This window comes from Aureococcus anophagefferens, assembly GCF_000186865.1.
Source record: "Aureococcus anophagefferens unplaced genomic scaffold AURANscaffold_8, whole genome shotgun sequence".
Classification (NCBI taxonomy): domain Eukaryota; class Pelagophyceae; order Pelagomonadales; family Pelagomonadaceae; genus Aureococcus; species Aureococcus anophagefferens.
Genome location: NW_008705568.1, coordinates 1,284,020 through 1,296,535, shown reverse-complemented (window position 1 = coordinate 1,296,535; position 12,516 = coordinate 1,284,020). Strand labels below are relative to the sequence as shown.

At 72.3% G+C, this 12,516-nt stretch overlaps 3 protein-coding genes across 3 annotated transcripts; 1 reads left to right on the top strand and 2 right to left on the bottom strand.

The window, feature by feature from the left end:
* Positions 1–623: 623 nt before the first annotated feature.
* Positions 624–1,271, bottom strand: AURANDRAFT_16528 (hypothetical protein; the record flags this gene model as incomplete). Its single annotated transcript, XM_009038345.1, has 2 exons — positions 624–875; positions 1,125–1,271. Coding segments are annotated over 2 exons (399 nt in total), but the record flags the coding sequence as incomplete, so codon positions are not given.
* Positions 1,272–1,953: 682 nt separating this feature from the next.
* AURANDRAFT_63965 (hypothetical protein) lies at positions 1,954–2,427 on the top strand (the record flags this gene model as incomplete). Its single annotated transcript, XM_009038465.1, has 1 exon — positions 1,954–2,427. One exon carries the CDS (start codon positions 1,954–1,956, stop codon positions 2,425–2,427), a length of 474 nt encoding a protein of 157 aa, XP_009036713.1.
* Positions 2,428–3,160: 733 nt separating this feature from the next.
* On the bottom strand, positions 3,161–12,283 carry AURANDRAFT_71577 (hypothetical protein; the record flags this gene model as incomplete). Its single annotated transcript, XM_009038344.1, has 7 exons — positions 3,161–6,052; positions 6,177–6,220; positions 6,808–7,893; positions 8,120–9,068; positions 9,229–9,602; positions 9,786–10,288; positions 11,107–12,283. 7 exons carry the CDS (start codon positions 12,281–12,283, stop codon positions 3,178–3,180), a joined length of 7,008 nt encoding a protein of 2,335 aa, XP_009036592.1.
* Positions 12,284–12,516: the final 233 nt, after the last annotated feature.

The following is a 12,516-nucleotide window of genomic DNA, read 5'->3' as shown; positions in this document are numbered from 1 at the left end:
TGAATTGCGTGCCGCCGATGACGAGCACCTTGGGCACCTCCTCATCCCTCCTGGTCGCAAGCAGCGCATCTATGGCCGCTTCCTTTGCATCCCGGCGGTCATCATGGAGGGGTCCGAATCGACTGGCAGGTTTTTTTGTCCTACGAAGCATGTACCGGTGCAGCTCGTGTTCGAGATGTCGTCCTTCGCGCGCGAGCTGTGGAGCTCCGGTGCACTGCGAGCGCCAGTTGCTCGAGCCCAAGCTTGAGTGCGGTTCAAACGGTCAAGTTGCACTACAACTTGTGACCTTACCAGTAGGGCGACGGCTCGGGCGTCGCCCGGTGCCCGACCTCGCCGTCGCCGAAGAGGGCCGCGTAGAGCGCGTCCATGGCGAGGGTCCCGCCCGGCGCGAGGGCCGCCAAATCCGCGGCCGTGACGTCGACGAGCGCCTTCCGCCCGAGCTCCGCGGCCAGCAAATCGACGGGCACGGCCCTGCCGTGGCCCGCGCGGCCGAGCGCGTGGAACACGTCCGCGAGCACGGACACGGGCACGGCGACGAAGTCGTCCCGGAGCGCGTCCAGCGACTTCGGCGGCCGCCGCTGTTCGCGGTAGTACGCGTGCTCGCTGTCGCCAAAGTCCATGCCCCCGCAGATCGCGTGCGCGAACTCGGGCAAAGAAACCGCCCCATCGTGGTCGATGTCCATCTCGGCCATGACCTCGTCGTAGGCGCCCTGGGAGAAGTCGACGCCGGCGATCGAGAGGCCCTTCCGGAGCTCGTCCCGCTGGATGACGCCGTCGCCCGACGCGTCGAAGCGCCGGAAGATGGACCGCAAAAGGCCGAGCGACGCGCCCGCGCCCGCGCCGTGGCAGGCGACGTTGATCGCCTTCCGTAGTTTCTCGACGGCCGAGCCGCCGGGTTCGCTCTTCCGGCTCGGCGGCGCCGCCGGCGCGTCGACGAGCGCCGAGGGCACGACGATGTCGTAGCCGACCTGCTGCCACTCGGCGATGGCGCCGCCGTCGCGGCGCCGCCGGTCGCGCTCCACGGGGGACGTCTCGCCCGCGGGCGCGGCCGACGTGTCCGCGACGAGGGGCGCGCAGTCCTCGCGGTCGTCGGCGATGGCCCGTGCCAATTCCAGCAGCGTCACGCGGCCGTCGTGGTCCCGGTCCAGCGCGGCCCAAAAGTCCTCGAAGCGCGTCACGTCCCGGTTCCGGCCTTCGAGGGCTAATCTTAGCTCGTCGCGGCTCAGGCTGCCGTCGCCGTTGGCGTCGAAGCGCTTGAAGATCTGGCGCAGCAAACCCATGGACGCGCCGGCGCCGCCGCCGAAGCACTCCATCTTGAAGCGGTGGATCGCCGTCTTCTCGTCGCTCGGCGGCCGTCGGTTGACCGCGTCGCGGTAGCGCTCGCCGCTCGGGTTCACGAGGTCGTAGCCGACCTGCTGCCACTTGGCGATGCCGTCGACGGCCTTGCGCACGCGCCGCGCCTCGACCGCCGCGGACTCGCGCTGCATCGGCTCGACGGCGCGCGGCGGCTTCAGGCGCAAACGGTCCCGCGCGTCCTCGGCGCTCTCGAGGGGCGACGGGTTCGTCCCGTAGGGCGCGGGGATGCTCCGCACGCCGCGCCGGTTCTGCGGGCTCTGGCTCAGGTCCTGGAGCCGCCGCTCGGCCTCGGCGAAGTGGCGCCGCCGGCAGGGCTTCGGCGGGCCCGCGAGGGGGATGGGCTCGTCGACGATCTGCTGGCCGAGGCGCGCCATGCTCAGGCGCCGCCCGCCGACGGTCGGGCCCACGAAGGGGTCCGACGAGCTGTGCCCCAAACAATACTTCTGCATCGGCGCCGGTTAGGGAAGCAGCCCCATGTCGTAAATCGGCGCTCCGCGGGGCGATACTGCTGCGGCTCTTGTACTCAAACAACAACTTTTCGGGTTTCGCAACTTTTGCTCAGCATGTGTCGGGAGGGCAGCCTTCCCAAACACAACAATGCTCCTCCGCCTCCTCCCGCTCGTCGCTATGGCACTCGGCGCGCCCCTGGCCCTGAACGCGTCGCAGACGCCGTCGCTCTTCATCCCGGGCATCGACAAGGGCGGCACGTCCGAGGCCTACCTCGCCCTCCTCGACGCGGCGCCCTTCGTCGAGGGCGCGACGAAGGAGCCGGGCTGCCTCTACCAGCGCGACGTCGCCGGCTGCTACCGGCGGTCCTTCCCCGAAAGCGGTGCCAGCGTCGACGCGACCCCGAACTACGCGTGGGCGTACCTCGTCGACGCCGCGGCCGCCGCGCGCGCCGCGGCGCCCAAGGCCGTGTCCATCTTCTTCCTGCGCCGCCCCGCGAAGCGCATCCGGTCCCTGCACAACTACTGGAAGGCCGACCAGCGCATCGGCGCGCGCCTCGGCGCCGCGGTGGACGCGCACGTGCGCGTCTGTGTGGAATTCAACCACTGGTTTGGGTGGTCCTGACCAAACTTCAGAATTCTCTTTCTCGGTCAAATCGAAGTCGATTCGGCTGATTTTTGGACGAATCGATTGCTCTCGTCGAGTTCTCGAAGCACAGCCGAAGCGCTTGTGTCAAAACGGTCGCGTACGCTCACATTGAAGTCGAGTTGAAGATTTGAATTCCACACAGGTGCGCGTCGAGCTCGACTATTTGAAAACGCCCGCGGCGGCGCGGCTCCTGGCGGCGCTCCTCGGGCCCGCGCCGACGCACGCGGCCTACGCGGCCCTCTGCCGGGGCCTCGGGCCCTGGATCGCGGCCGAGCGGCCCGCGTCGTGCGCGGCCGTCACGGGGCCCGGCTCGGTGGACCGCGGCGGCGGCACGTCCCCTTCCTGCCCCGTGCACGTCCCCTTCCTGGCGACGACGCTCTACTACGCGCTCCTCAAAAACTGGCTCGCGCACTACGACGCCGACGACGTCGCGGTGCTGGAGAGCGAGTCCTACTGGCGCGACCCGGAGCTGCTACTCCGGCTCTTCCCGGGCCGCGCGGGCCGGCGCCGGCTCCACGCGAACGAGGCGGCCTACCGGACGCCGCCCCTGTCGCCGGCGCTCGAGGCCGAGCTCGAGGCCTTCTTCGAGGCGCCGAACGCGGCGCTCCGGGGCCTGCTGGCCGCCTGGCCGTCGGAGCACGCGCGCGTCGCGCCGGACCCCAACGCGCCGGGGACGTGGTGGCGCGAGGTGCCCCACCGCGGGGTCATTAAGCCCTAGAAACATCCTTACGCGTCCGCCGCGCGTTTTAGGATGGTCACGGTGCCCTGGGCGCCGTCAACCTCGACGACGTCGCCCGTCGCGAGCACGTCCGTCGCGTGCGCGCAGCCGCAGACCGCGGGGATCGCCGCCTCGCGCGCGCAGATGGCCGCGTGGCTCAGCGCGCCGCCCGTGTTCGTGACGACGGCGCCGCAGCGGTTCAGGTAGGCGTTGAACGACGAGTTCGTGAAGTTGAGCACGGCGACCTCGCCCCGCCGCAGCTCGGGGAACGTGGCCTCGTCCACCACCCGCACCCGCGCCCGCAGCGCGCCCTCGGCGCCGGAAGACGCGGGCATGCCCCGGAGCACGGCCGCGCCCGGCGCCAGGTTCCCCGCCGCGAACTCGTCCTCGCAGTCCGAGCCCATGAGCGCGACGTTGATGACCGCGAGGAACGCGTCCGTGAGCTCGCCGCAGCCGCCCTTGGGGAACCATTTCCCGAGCTGGGGCGGCGGGTGGCGCGGCCCGTTGATGACCGCGGGGCTGTCGAGCATCTGGTTGAAGGCCCGGGCGCGGTCCGCGCGGCCCTTGCAGCGGTGCTCCCAGTGGAGGAGCTTCTCCGGCCGCGACCGCGGCCGACTCCGGTGCCTCAGCAGCTCGCCGGCCTCGGCGGCCGAGAGCCACGCGCCGCGCGCCGCGTCGACGAAGCGCCGCGCGCCGACCTCGAGGAGCGCGCGCCGGCCGACGCCGTTGAGCCAGGCGTCGTTGAACAGGGCCCGCTCGTCGCGGACGCGGTAGGCCTCGCGGCAGTCGGCGAGGAGCTCGCCGACGAGTTTGCGATGCTCCGGCTTCGCGCGCGCCGCCACGGCCGCGTCCGCGGCCGCCGTCGCCGCCGCCGTCGCGACTTCCGGCGGGGGCGTCGTCGCGGCCGCGTGAAATAAATCGAAGAGCGCCGCGGGCGACTCGCGGAGCGCCGGCGCCGCGACGTCGTAGGCGCCGACGACGCGGTCGCTCACCGCGGCGAGGTAGTCCGCCGCGGCCTCTCGCACGGGCGACGCCGCGTCGACGACCTCGCCGAGGTAGATCGCCGCGGCGCTGTCGCTCTTCGACCGCACGACCTTGCGGGCCCAGCCGAGGGCCTTGAGCGCCTCGGGGCAGGCGGAAAAGGCCTCGTAGAGCGGGCGATCGGGCGAGTGGTCCCAGAAGTCGCGCCTGTTGCTCCCGGCCGCCGCGACGTCCGCGAGCAAGGCGCGCCGGCCCGCGGCGTCGCCGGGGTCGCACCGGGCGAAGACGGCGGCCGTCGTGAGGAGGCAGGGCGCCGTGTAGCGCTGGTGGCTCGCCCAGGCCTTTGCCATCTCGACCGCGGCGGTTTCGACGTGGTCCGCGAGGTCGCCGTCGCCGAGCTGTTTCGGGTCGACGGCGCCGAGCGCCCGCGCGGCGGCCTCGCGCGCGGCGCGCTCGGTGTCCTTCCACGCGCGGATGTCGGCCATCCAGCCCCGACATTTCAGCGTCCGCCGCGCGACGCGGTCGTTTCTCCGGAGCGCGGGGTGCAGCCGCGAGAGCGCCGCGAGCACGGGGCCCGGCGGCGGCGGGCCGACGGGCGGCGGGTCCGGCGCGCCGAGGGGCACGGGCTGGAGGTAGGGAATGCCGTTGACGAGGTCGCAGCGCAGCTTCGCGAGGCCCAGGCCGTACTTGGTCTGCGCGCGCGTGACCTCGTCCGCCAAAACGTCTCCGAAGAAGTCGTTCATGGGCGGCACGGGCCGCGTCGCGTGGGCGTCGCGCTCCCAGGTGCCGTCGTTGGCGCCGCGCCAGGGCCCGACGCTCGCCGGGCCGTCCATCGTCGCCGTCACCGCGCGCGCCTGGAGGAGCCAGAGCTTCCGGCCGCCGAAACGTTTCGAGGCCTCGACGGCGAACTCGACGTCCGCGCCGCGGCCGAGCGCGTCGGCGATCTGGGCGCCGGCGCCGCAGAGCAGGGCGAGGTCGCGCCGCGGGAGGACGCGGTCGCGCTGGGACGCCTCCGGCACGTCCACGGTCTCGACGCCGCCGCCCGGTAAAGCGACGATCATCTGCTCCTTCCGCGCGACGCGCTCCCGGAGGAACCGCGGCTTGCCGGCGTCGAGCGTGTCGACCCAGTAGGAGTCGGGCGTCACGAGGCCAGACACGAGGCCCTCGCCCTGGCCGAAGACGGCCTCGACGACGGCCTCGGCCTCGCAGCCGTTCCGCGGATTCACCGTAAATAAAACCCCCGCGGCGTCGGAGCGCACCTGGCGCTGGAGCACGACGGCCATGGCGACGGCCTTGAGGAACTTGGGGAGCCGCGCCGCGCCGCCGGCGTAGGCCAGGACGCCCGCGGCCAGCGTCGACGCCCAGACTTTTCGGACGCCGTCCTCGCAGGCCGCCGCGGACGCGCAGTTCAGCACCGTCTCGAACTGGCCCGCGTAGGACGCGTCGAGGGCGTCCTCGCAGGACGCCGACGACCGGCAGGCGACGCCGCGCGACCCGTGGCGCGCCGCGAAGGCCGCGATTTCCCTTCGCAGCCCGTCGGGCAGGTCGCACCGCTCGACGGCCGCGCGCGCGCGCGCGAGCGCCGCCTCGCTTTCCGCCGGATCGTCGGCGGCGGCGGCGGTTCGCAGGAGCGCCGCGATGGCCGGCGACGCGACGACGGCCCGGTAGCAGCGCGCGGGCACGACGATGGCGTCGGGCACGCCGAGGCGCCGGTTGCCGGCGCCGAAGGATTTGAAGAGGAGGTTGAGCTGCGCGCCCTTGCCGCCGAGCTCGCCGTCGCCGCCGGCGCACGGCAGCGCGTAGCAGACCGAGGCCGGCGCGGGCGCGACGCGGCCCAGGCCGAGGCGGCCTTTGCCCATGCTGCCCGACCAACGCGGCACGATCGTTTGCGACAACGTCGGCCTGGGGCTGCCTCATCACGATGGCTCTCCGCGCTTTGGAGGCCTTCCACCGCCTCGACGAGCTCATCTCGCGGCCCATCCAAAAGTTCCAGCTGCCGGCCCTCGTCGAGAATGCGCTGGCCTACCCGGACGGGGAGTGCTTCTTCGGAAAAGACACGGCCATGACGACCTGCTGGGGCGCCTCGATGGTCGCCCAACTGCTCTATCCCGGCGAAAACGCCATGGCCGCGGGCTTGAGCTGCACCATGTCGGCCTACCTCGCCGTCGTCGCCGGCAAGACGCTCCTGAAGCGCGCGCGGCCGGACCCCGACGCCGTCGGCCTCGCGCCGCGGACGGCGGCGGGCCTCGCCGCGCGGAGCCGCTTCGCGGACTCGCCCAAGTGGCTCAACACGTCCTTCCCGTCCGGCGGCGCCATGATATCCATGGGCTTCGGGGCCTTCTTCGCCGAGTGGACGGGCAGCCCGCTGTGGTACGCGGTGCCGGCGGTGACGAGCTTCGCGCGCGTCTACTTCTGCTGCCACTGGCTCGGCGACGCGCTCGTCGGCGCCGCCGTCGGCTACCGCGTCGTCCGCACGATCGTCGCCCTCGGCGGGCCCCTCGGCCTCCGCGGCATCTCGGCCGCGTCGCCGTTGTGCTACGCGCCGACGGCGCTGATGACGCTCCTGGCGACGGCGAAGTACCTCAAGGAGCGCAAGCTCGCCCAGAAGGACCGCGGACCCTAGGTTAACTTGCCCCGCTTCTCAATTAAGATCAAACGGCGCCCTCGTCCATGTCCTCCTCCTCGCCGGAGGAGCTGTCGGCGGGCGCCTCCGCGGGCGGCGCCGCCGCGGGCGGCCGGAGCAGGTGCGCCGCGTGGCGCGCGAGGTCCGCCTGCGCCGCGGCGGCGGCCGCCGCGTCGGGCGCGGGCGCCGGCGCCTCGTCGTCGTCGTCGTCGTCGTCGACGACGACGCGGCGGCGCCGCGCGGGCGCCGGCGGCTTGCCCCACTCGTCCTCGTCGTCGTCGTCGTCCGCGCGGCCGCCGCCGGCGGACGAGTCGTCGGAGTCGTCGGCGTCGGAGTCGTCGCGCGCGGCCGCGGCCGCGGTCGGCGTGCGCGCCCGGCCGCTGCGGCGCGGCGCGCAGGCGAGGTCGTCGGCGGGCGCCGCGCGGCGGCGCTTGAGCTGGCTCAGGGGCACGTCCGAGTCGTCCGAGTCGTCGTCCGAGTCCCAGTCGTCCGCGCGCTTCTTCCGCTTCGGCGGCGCCTTCTTCGGCGCCGGCGCCTTCTTCGGCGGCGGCGCCCGCGGCGCCGGCGCGGGCGCCCGGGCCGGCGGCGCGAGGTTCCGCGCGGCCGCTTTGGGCGACTTGGCGTCGTCGAAGGTCCGGATCGACGGCCGCGGCTTGGCGTCGAAGGACCGGATGGGCTGGAGGTTCCGGGCCGGCTCGGCCCGGCGCGAGAGCTGGGGCCGCGACTCGGAGAAGGTGCGGATGACGTTGGGCTTGCGCTTCTCGTCGTCGAAGGACGACGCGCGCGGCCGCGGCGCCGCCGCGGCGTCGTCGAGCGAGGTCGACCGCGGCCGCGGCGGTCCGCCGCGGGGCGTCGGGCCGTTCTGCGAGTTGGCCCGGGGCCGGTCGGCCTTGGCGAAGAGGTCGCGGCAGCGCGCGGAGAGGCGCGGCAGGAGCGTGACCTCCTCCTCGAGCGCCTGCGACGAGAGCGGCCGGCGGACGTCGTACTGGGGCACGACCCAGACGTAGCGCGCCGCGTAGGCCTCCCAGGCCGTCGGGTTGTCGTCGAGGATGACGCACTTGGAGCCGTTGCCCGCGCGCAGCGCCGCGGCGACGTCCGCGGGGAGCTTCTTGGAGCCGGCCTGTGTGGAAATCAACCAGTGAGCTGGGACGTCGGGGCCAAACTTGAGAATTCTCTAGCTCGATCAAATCGAAGTCGATTCGGCTGATTTTTGGACGAATCGATTGCTCTCGTCGAGTTCTCGAAGCGTGGAAGAAGAGCTTGCGTCGAAACCGTCGCATACGCTCACATTGAAGTCGGGTTGAAGATTTGATTTCCACACAGGAGCCCGCCGCGCGGTCTCGGACGACCTCGACGTGCGCGACGCGCGCCCAGCCCCTGGGCTCGGCGCCGTCGGCCTCGCTCGCCGCGAGGGCGGCGATGGCCTCGACGCCGATCAAGTTCGCCGTGACGACGCGGACGACCGCGCCCGCGGCGTGCAGGTCGCAGAGGAGCTTCCTAGCGCCGCGCCTGACCGCCATGACCTGGCGCGGGCCGTCGGGCCCGTCGACGGGCACGACGCCCTCGCAGATCACGTCGAGGCCGCCCGGGAGCTCGCCCTCGGGCATCATGTGGAAGAGCGTGCCGTCGAGGTCCAGGAGCGCGAAGAGTTTCGCGGGTTCCGGCGCGGGGATGAGAGCGCGGATCGAGTCGACGCGCCGCGCGCGCTTCGGCGGCTTCGCCTCCTCGTTCGACGGCTTGCGCGCGGGCACGAGCTTCGGCATGTCCGCGCGCGCGGAGGCGAGCTTCGGCATGTCCGCGAGCCGCGGCGCGGCGGGCGCGGCGGGCGCGGGCGCGGGCGCGGCGGCGGGCGTCGCGGGCCGCTTGGCCTCCGCCGGCGCGTCGGGCCGCTTCGTCTTGGCGATGCGGAACTTGTCGAGGTTGCCGACGAAGGGGTTGTGCAGCTTGCCCTTGGGCGCGGCGGCCTTGGGCCGCGCGGTTGTCGTCGGGCGCCGCGCGGCGGGCGCGACGGCGCTGAGGTGCTTCTCGCTCGTCGCGTACTCGGAGCCGTCGTCGTCGTAGCGCACGACCCAGACGCGCGCCTCCTCCGTCTCGCCCTCGTCCTCGAGGCGCACGATCTTGCCGCGGTAGAGCGCGTCGCCGGGGACGGACGCGGCGAATTTCGCGCCGAATGCGATGGGCTTGGCAGCGACGGTCGTCCCGACGCGGAACGTCGCCTGGGCCGATTTCTCGGCGCGGGCCGCGAGCATGGCGGGTGCTTGGGGCTGGTTTTCGCTGGGCTTACGCTGGGATGGGCTGTTTTTTTGGCTGGTTGGTAGGAGGCTTTTCACAGCCCCATGCTCGCGCAGCTCTCTCTCTCGCTGCAGCTCAACGGCAAGTTTGGCCTCGCTGGCGTCCTGCCGACCGCGCGCGCGCCAGTGTCGAGCATACACACACACACATCGCCGCAGCTTACCCCTCGCCCCGCCGCTTCGCGGCGTCCGGCGCCAGGAGCGCGACGAGCGCGGCGATTTCGGCGAGCTCGCGCGCCGGGTAGTGGCGGCCGTCCTTGGTCTCGTCGCAGCGGCCGTCCGTGAGGCCGAAGCCGTCGACGACGCCGACGTCCGCGTCGAGGCCCCCGAGCGTCGCGAGGAGCCGCGCGTTGAGCCGCGCGACGCCGTCGCGCGTGAACGTCGACGCGAGGCACTGCGCGCGGATTTCCGCGTCCATGCCCATGGGGAACTTGGGCCGCAGCGCGCGGACGCAGGACACGGCGTAGCCGTGCGGGTCGTTTCGGAGCTGGTCGACGAGCCGCGCGTAGTCGCGGTTGTAGCGGTCCTCGCAGATCGCCTGGGCAGGAAACAACCAGTGGAACGCCCCGTCCAGCGAAAGCTTCGAACCTCTCTAGCTCGGTCACATCGAAGTCGTTTCGGCTGATTTTTGGACGGATCGCTTTCTCTCGGAATCTCTTTAGACTGCGAAAAAGATATGTCAAACCCGTGCGATTACTTTCATATTGAAGTCGTTTCGAACATTTTTGTGTCCTGCCCGGCAGATCGCGTGGCCCGTCATGAAGACCAACGTCGCGCCCGCGTAGCGCCGCCGGCTCTCAACAACAAAACGCCGTAGGAAAAACTCCGCCGAGGCCCAGCACTGGAAGCACTCGAAATCTCTAGCCGGCAAGAGATGCAGATAATGAAGCCCGCCGTTCGCGTAGATGGCCGTCGGCGCCCTCCCGAGCGCTTCTGCCACGTGGCCGAGCGCCTCGAGGCCCTTGTGGAACCCAAAGTCGCCGCGGTCCTTGGGCGACATCCAGGCCACCGTGACGTTGCGACCGGCGCAGGCGAAGACGAGCGGCTTCGCCGGCGTCCGGGCGGCCGATGCGTTGAGGAGGCCGCAGAGCCGCTCGAACTGGGTCCGCATGGTCGAGTCGCCGACCATGGCGATCGTGGAGCCGCGGAGCGTCGCCACGTCGACGGCGCCGGCGACGACGCAGGAGAGCAGCGCGCGCCGCAGGAGCGCGGTCATGCAGACCGCTAGGCATCCTTGGGGCAGCCATGCCGTCTCGAAGTGATGCAACGAGCCGATGTTTGAGATTCGGGACTTTTTGCACGGCGATGACAGCTCCCGCGGCTGCTCCCCGCATCGAAGATGAGCCGTGGCTATCCGCATTCACGGACCGGCACCATGGAACCAGGAGAGGCATGGCTCTGTGCATTTGCGACCGTCCTCGGACTGTTTAGCGTCGCTTTCCCGACAAGCATGAACAACTTCGTCGCGAGGCTGCTATGCATCGCACAGATCGCGCCGGCGACGCGCGCGCTCGACGCGCCGCGGGGCGCGCGTCGACGGATGGTGCGCGGCGCCCACCGCCGGGGCCGCGCGATTCGGCCCGCCGCCGTCGGGAGCGGCCGGGGCGCGGACCACCCGTCGGCGTTTCTCGAGGACGGCGACCTCGTCGCGTACCAGACGGGCGCGTGGGACGTCGACGGCGTCGCCGTCGGCGACGGCGAGCCCGAGATCGCCCTCGCCTTCGTGACCCTCGTGCAGCTCGTCTTCACGCACAACTGCGAGCACGGCTGGATCCACGGCGTCGCCGCGCGGTGCGAGGCCGGCGTCGCGACGGCGACGGACGACGAGCTCCAGTTCGGCCCCGAGCAGCTCCGCGCGCGCCTCGCCGGCGCCGCGGGCGACGACGGCTCCGTCGCGCTCGACGGACCGAGCCTCGCCGCCGTCGCCGCGGCCGAGGCCGCGATCACCTAAGAGCCGGGACCGCCTAGTAAAACCTCGGCCGCGATCACCCAAGAGCTGCGACCGCCTAAAACCGCGGCCGCGATCACCTAACCCCCGTTACTCGGCGCCGCCAGCGCCGCGAGGTCCGCGTCGAGGGCCTCGAACAGGTCCGCGAGGAGCGCGAGCGCGGAGCCCATCTTGTCCTTGATGAACGCGCGCGCGATGGCCGCGAGGCAGCCGCCGAGGCGCGGCACGTCCGACCGGGCCCGGAGCTCCGCGTCCGCCGGGCCCGCGTCCCCCGCCGCGCGCGGCAGCACGTCGAGCTCCAGCGCGAGCGTCTCGCGGAGCAGCTCCCGCAGCGCGCCGAGGGGCAGGAACAGCGACAGCGCGCGCTCGCTCCAGGACGGCTCCGCGACGTCCGCGAGCGCCGCGCGCCAGCGGAGGCCGACGCCGTCGTCGGACGCGTGCCGCAGCGCGAAGCGCATCGCGGGCAGGGCCACGACGCCCCCGAAGCGCCGCGACAGGCGGAGCCGCAGTGCGACGACGACGTCGATGGACGCCTCGCCCGCGAGGTCGGCGAGCGAGCCCAGCGTCGCGCCGGACGCGTAGCGGAGGCGCCCGGTGGACGCCGTCGAAAAGTCGCAGCGGAAGCGCTCGTGGCTCACGGCGTAGGACAGCAGCACGTCGTCGGCGCGCTGCAGCGTGACCGCCGCGTCGTCGAGGGACGCGAGGATCTCGCCGATCGACGGGTATTTTTTTGTTAGCCCATCGAGGTCGATGGGCCAGCGAAGCGCGTGCGCGAGAAAGTCGCCGCGGTCGTCGCGCGTCCGCGTACACCTGTCACAATGAAAGACGACGCGCGCGACGTCGAGGAGCCGCGGGCACGCGCGCGACGCGTCGGCGAGCCAGTCGCCGCCGGGCCGCGACACCTCGTCGAAGACGCGCTGCGCGGCGGCCGCGAGGTCCCCCGCGGACCACACGTCGCGCACGCCGAGCCGCGCGGCCGCCGCGTTCGCGCGCTCCCGCGCCGGCGCGTCGACCACGGAGAAGTCGAAGCGCACGGCGTCGTCGTCGCGGTCGTCGTCGCGCGACCAGTCCAGCGACGGCCCGGTCGCGCGGAGCGCGGCCGGCTCGCCGTCGAAGAGCGCCGCCATGACGGCGCGCCGCACGTCGTCGCGTTTGTCGTAGAGCGCGCGGCAGGTCTCGGCGAGCGGGCGGCACACGGCGGCCTGCGGCGACAGCGCCAGCGGCCGGAGCACGGCCGCGAGGCGGCTCGAGCCGTCTTGCTGCTGCGCCATCGCTGCTGCTGCTGCGCTAGCGCTGCGCCATTGCTGCTGCTGCGCTAGTGCTGCGCTATCACTGCTGCTGCTGCTAGCGCAAGTCCTGCTGCGCCATCACGGCGCTGCGCAACGCTGCGAAAGCTTTGCCACGGCAGCCATGCGAAGTCACTGCCTGCCACTTCACACAAAAGTGCTCGAGCAAACGTTGCCCCCTCTAATGCCGTTCGTCGGTTGCAACGGACTGTTAAATT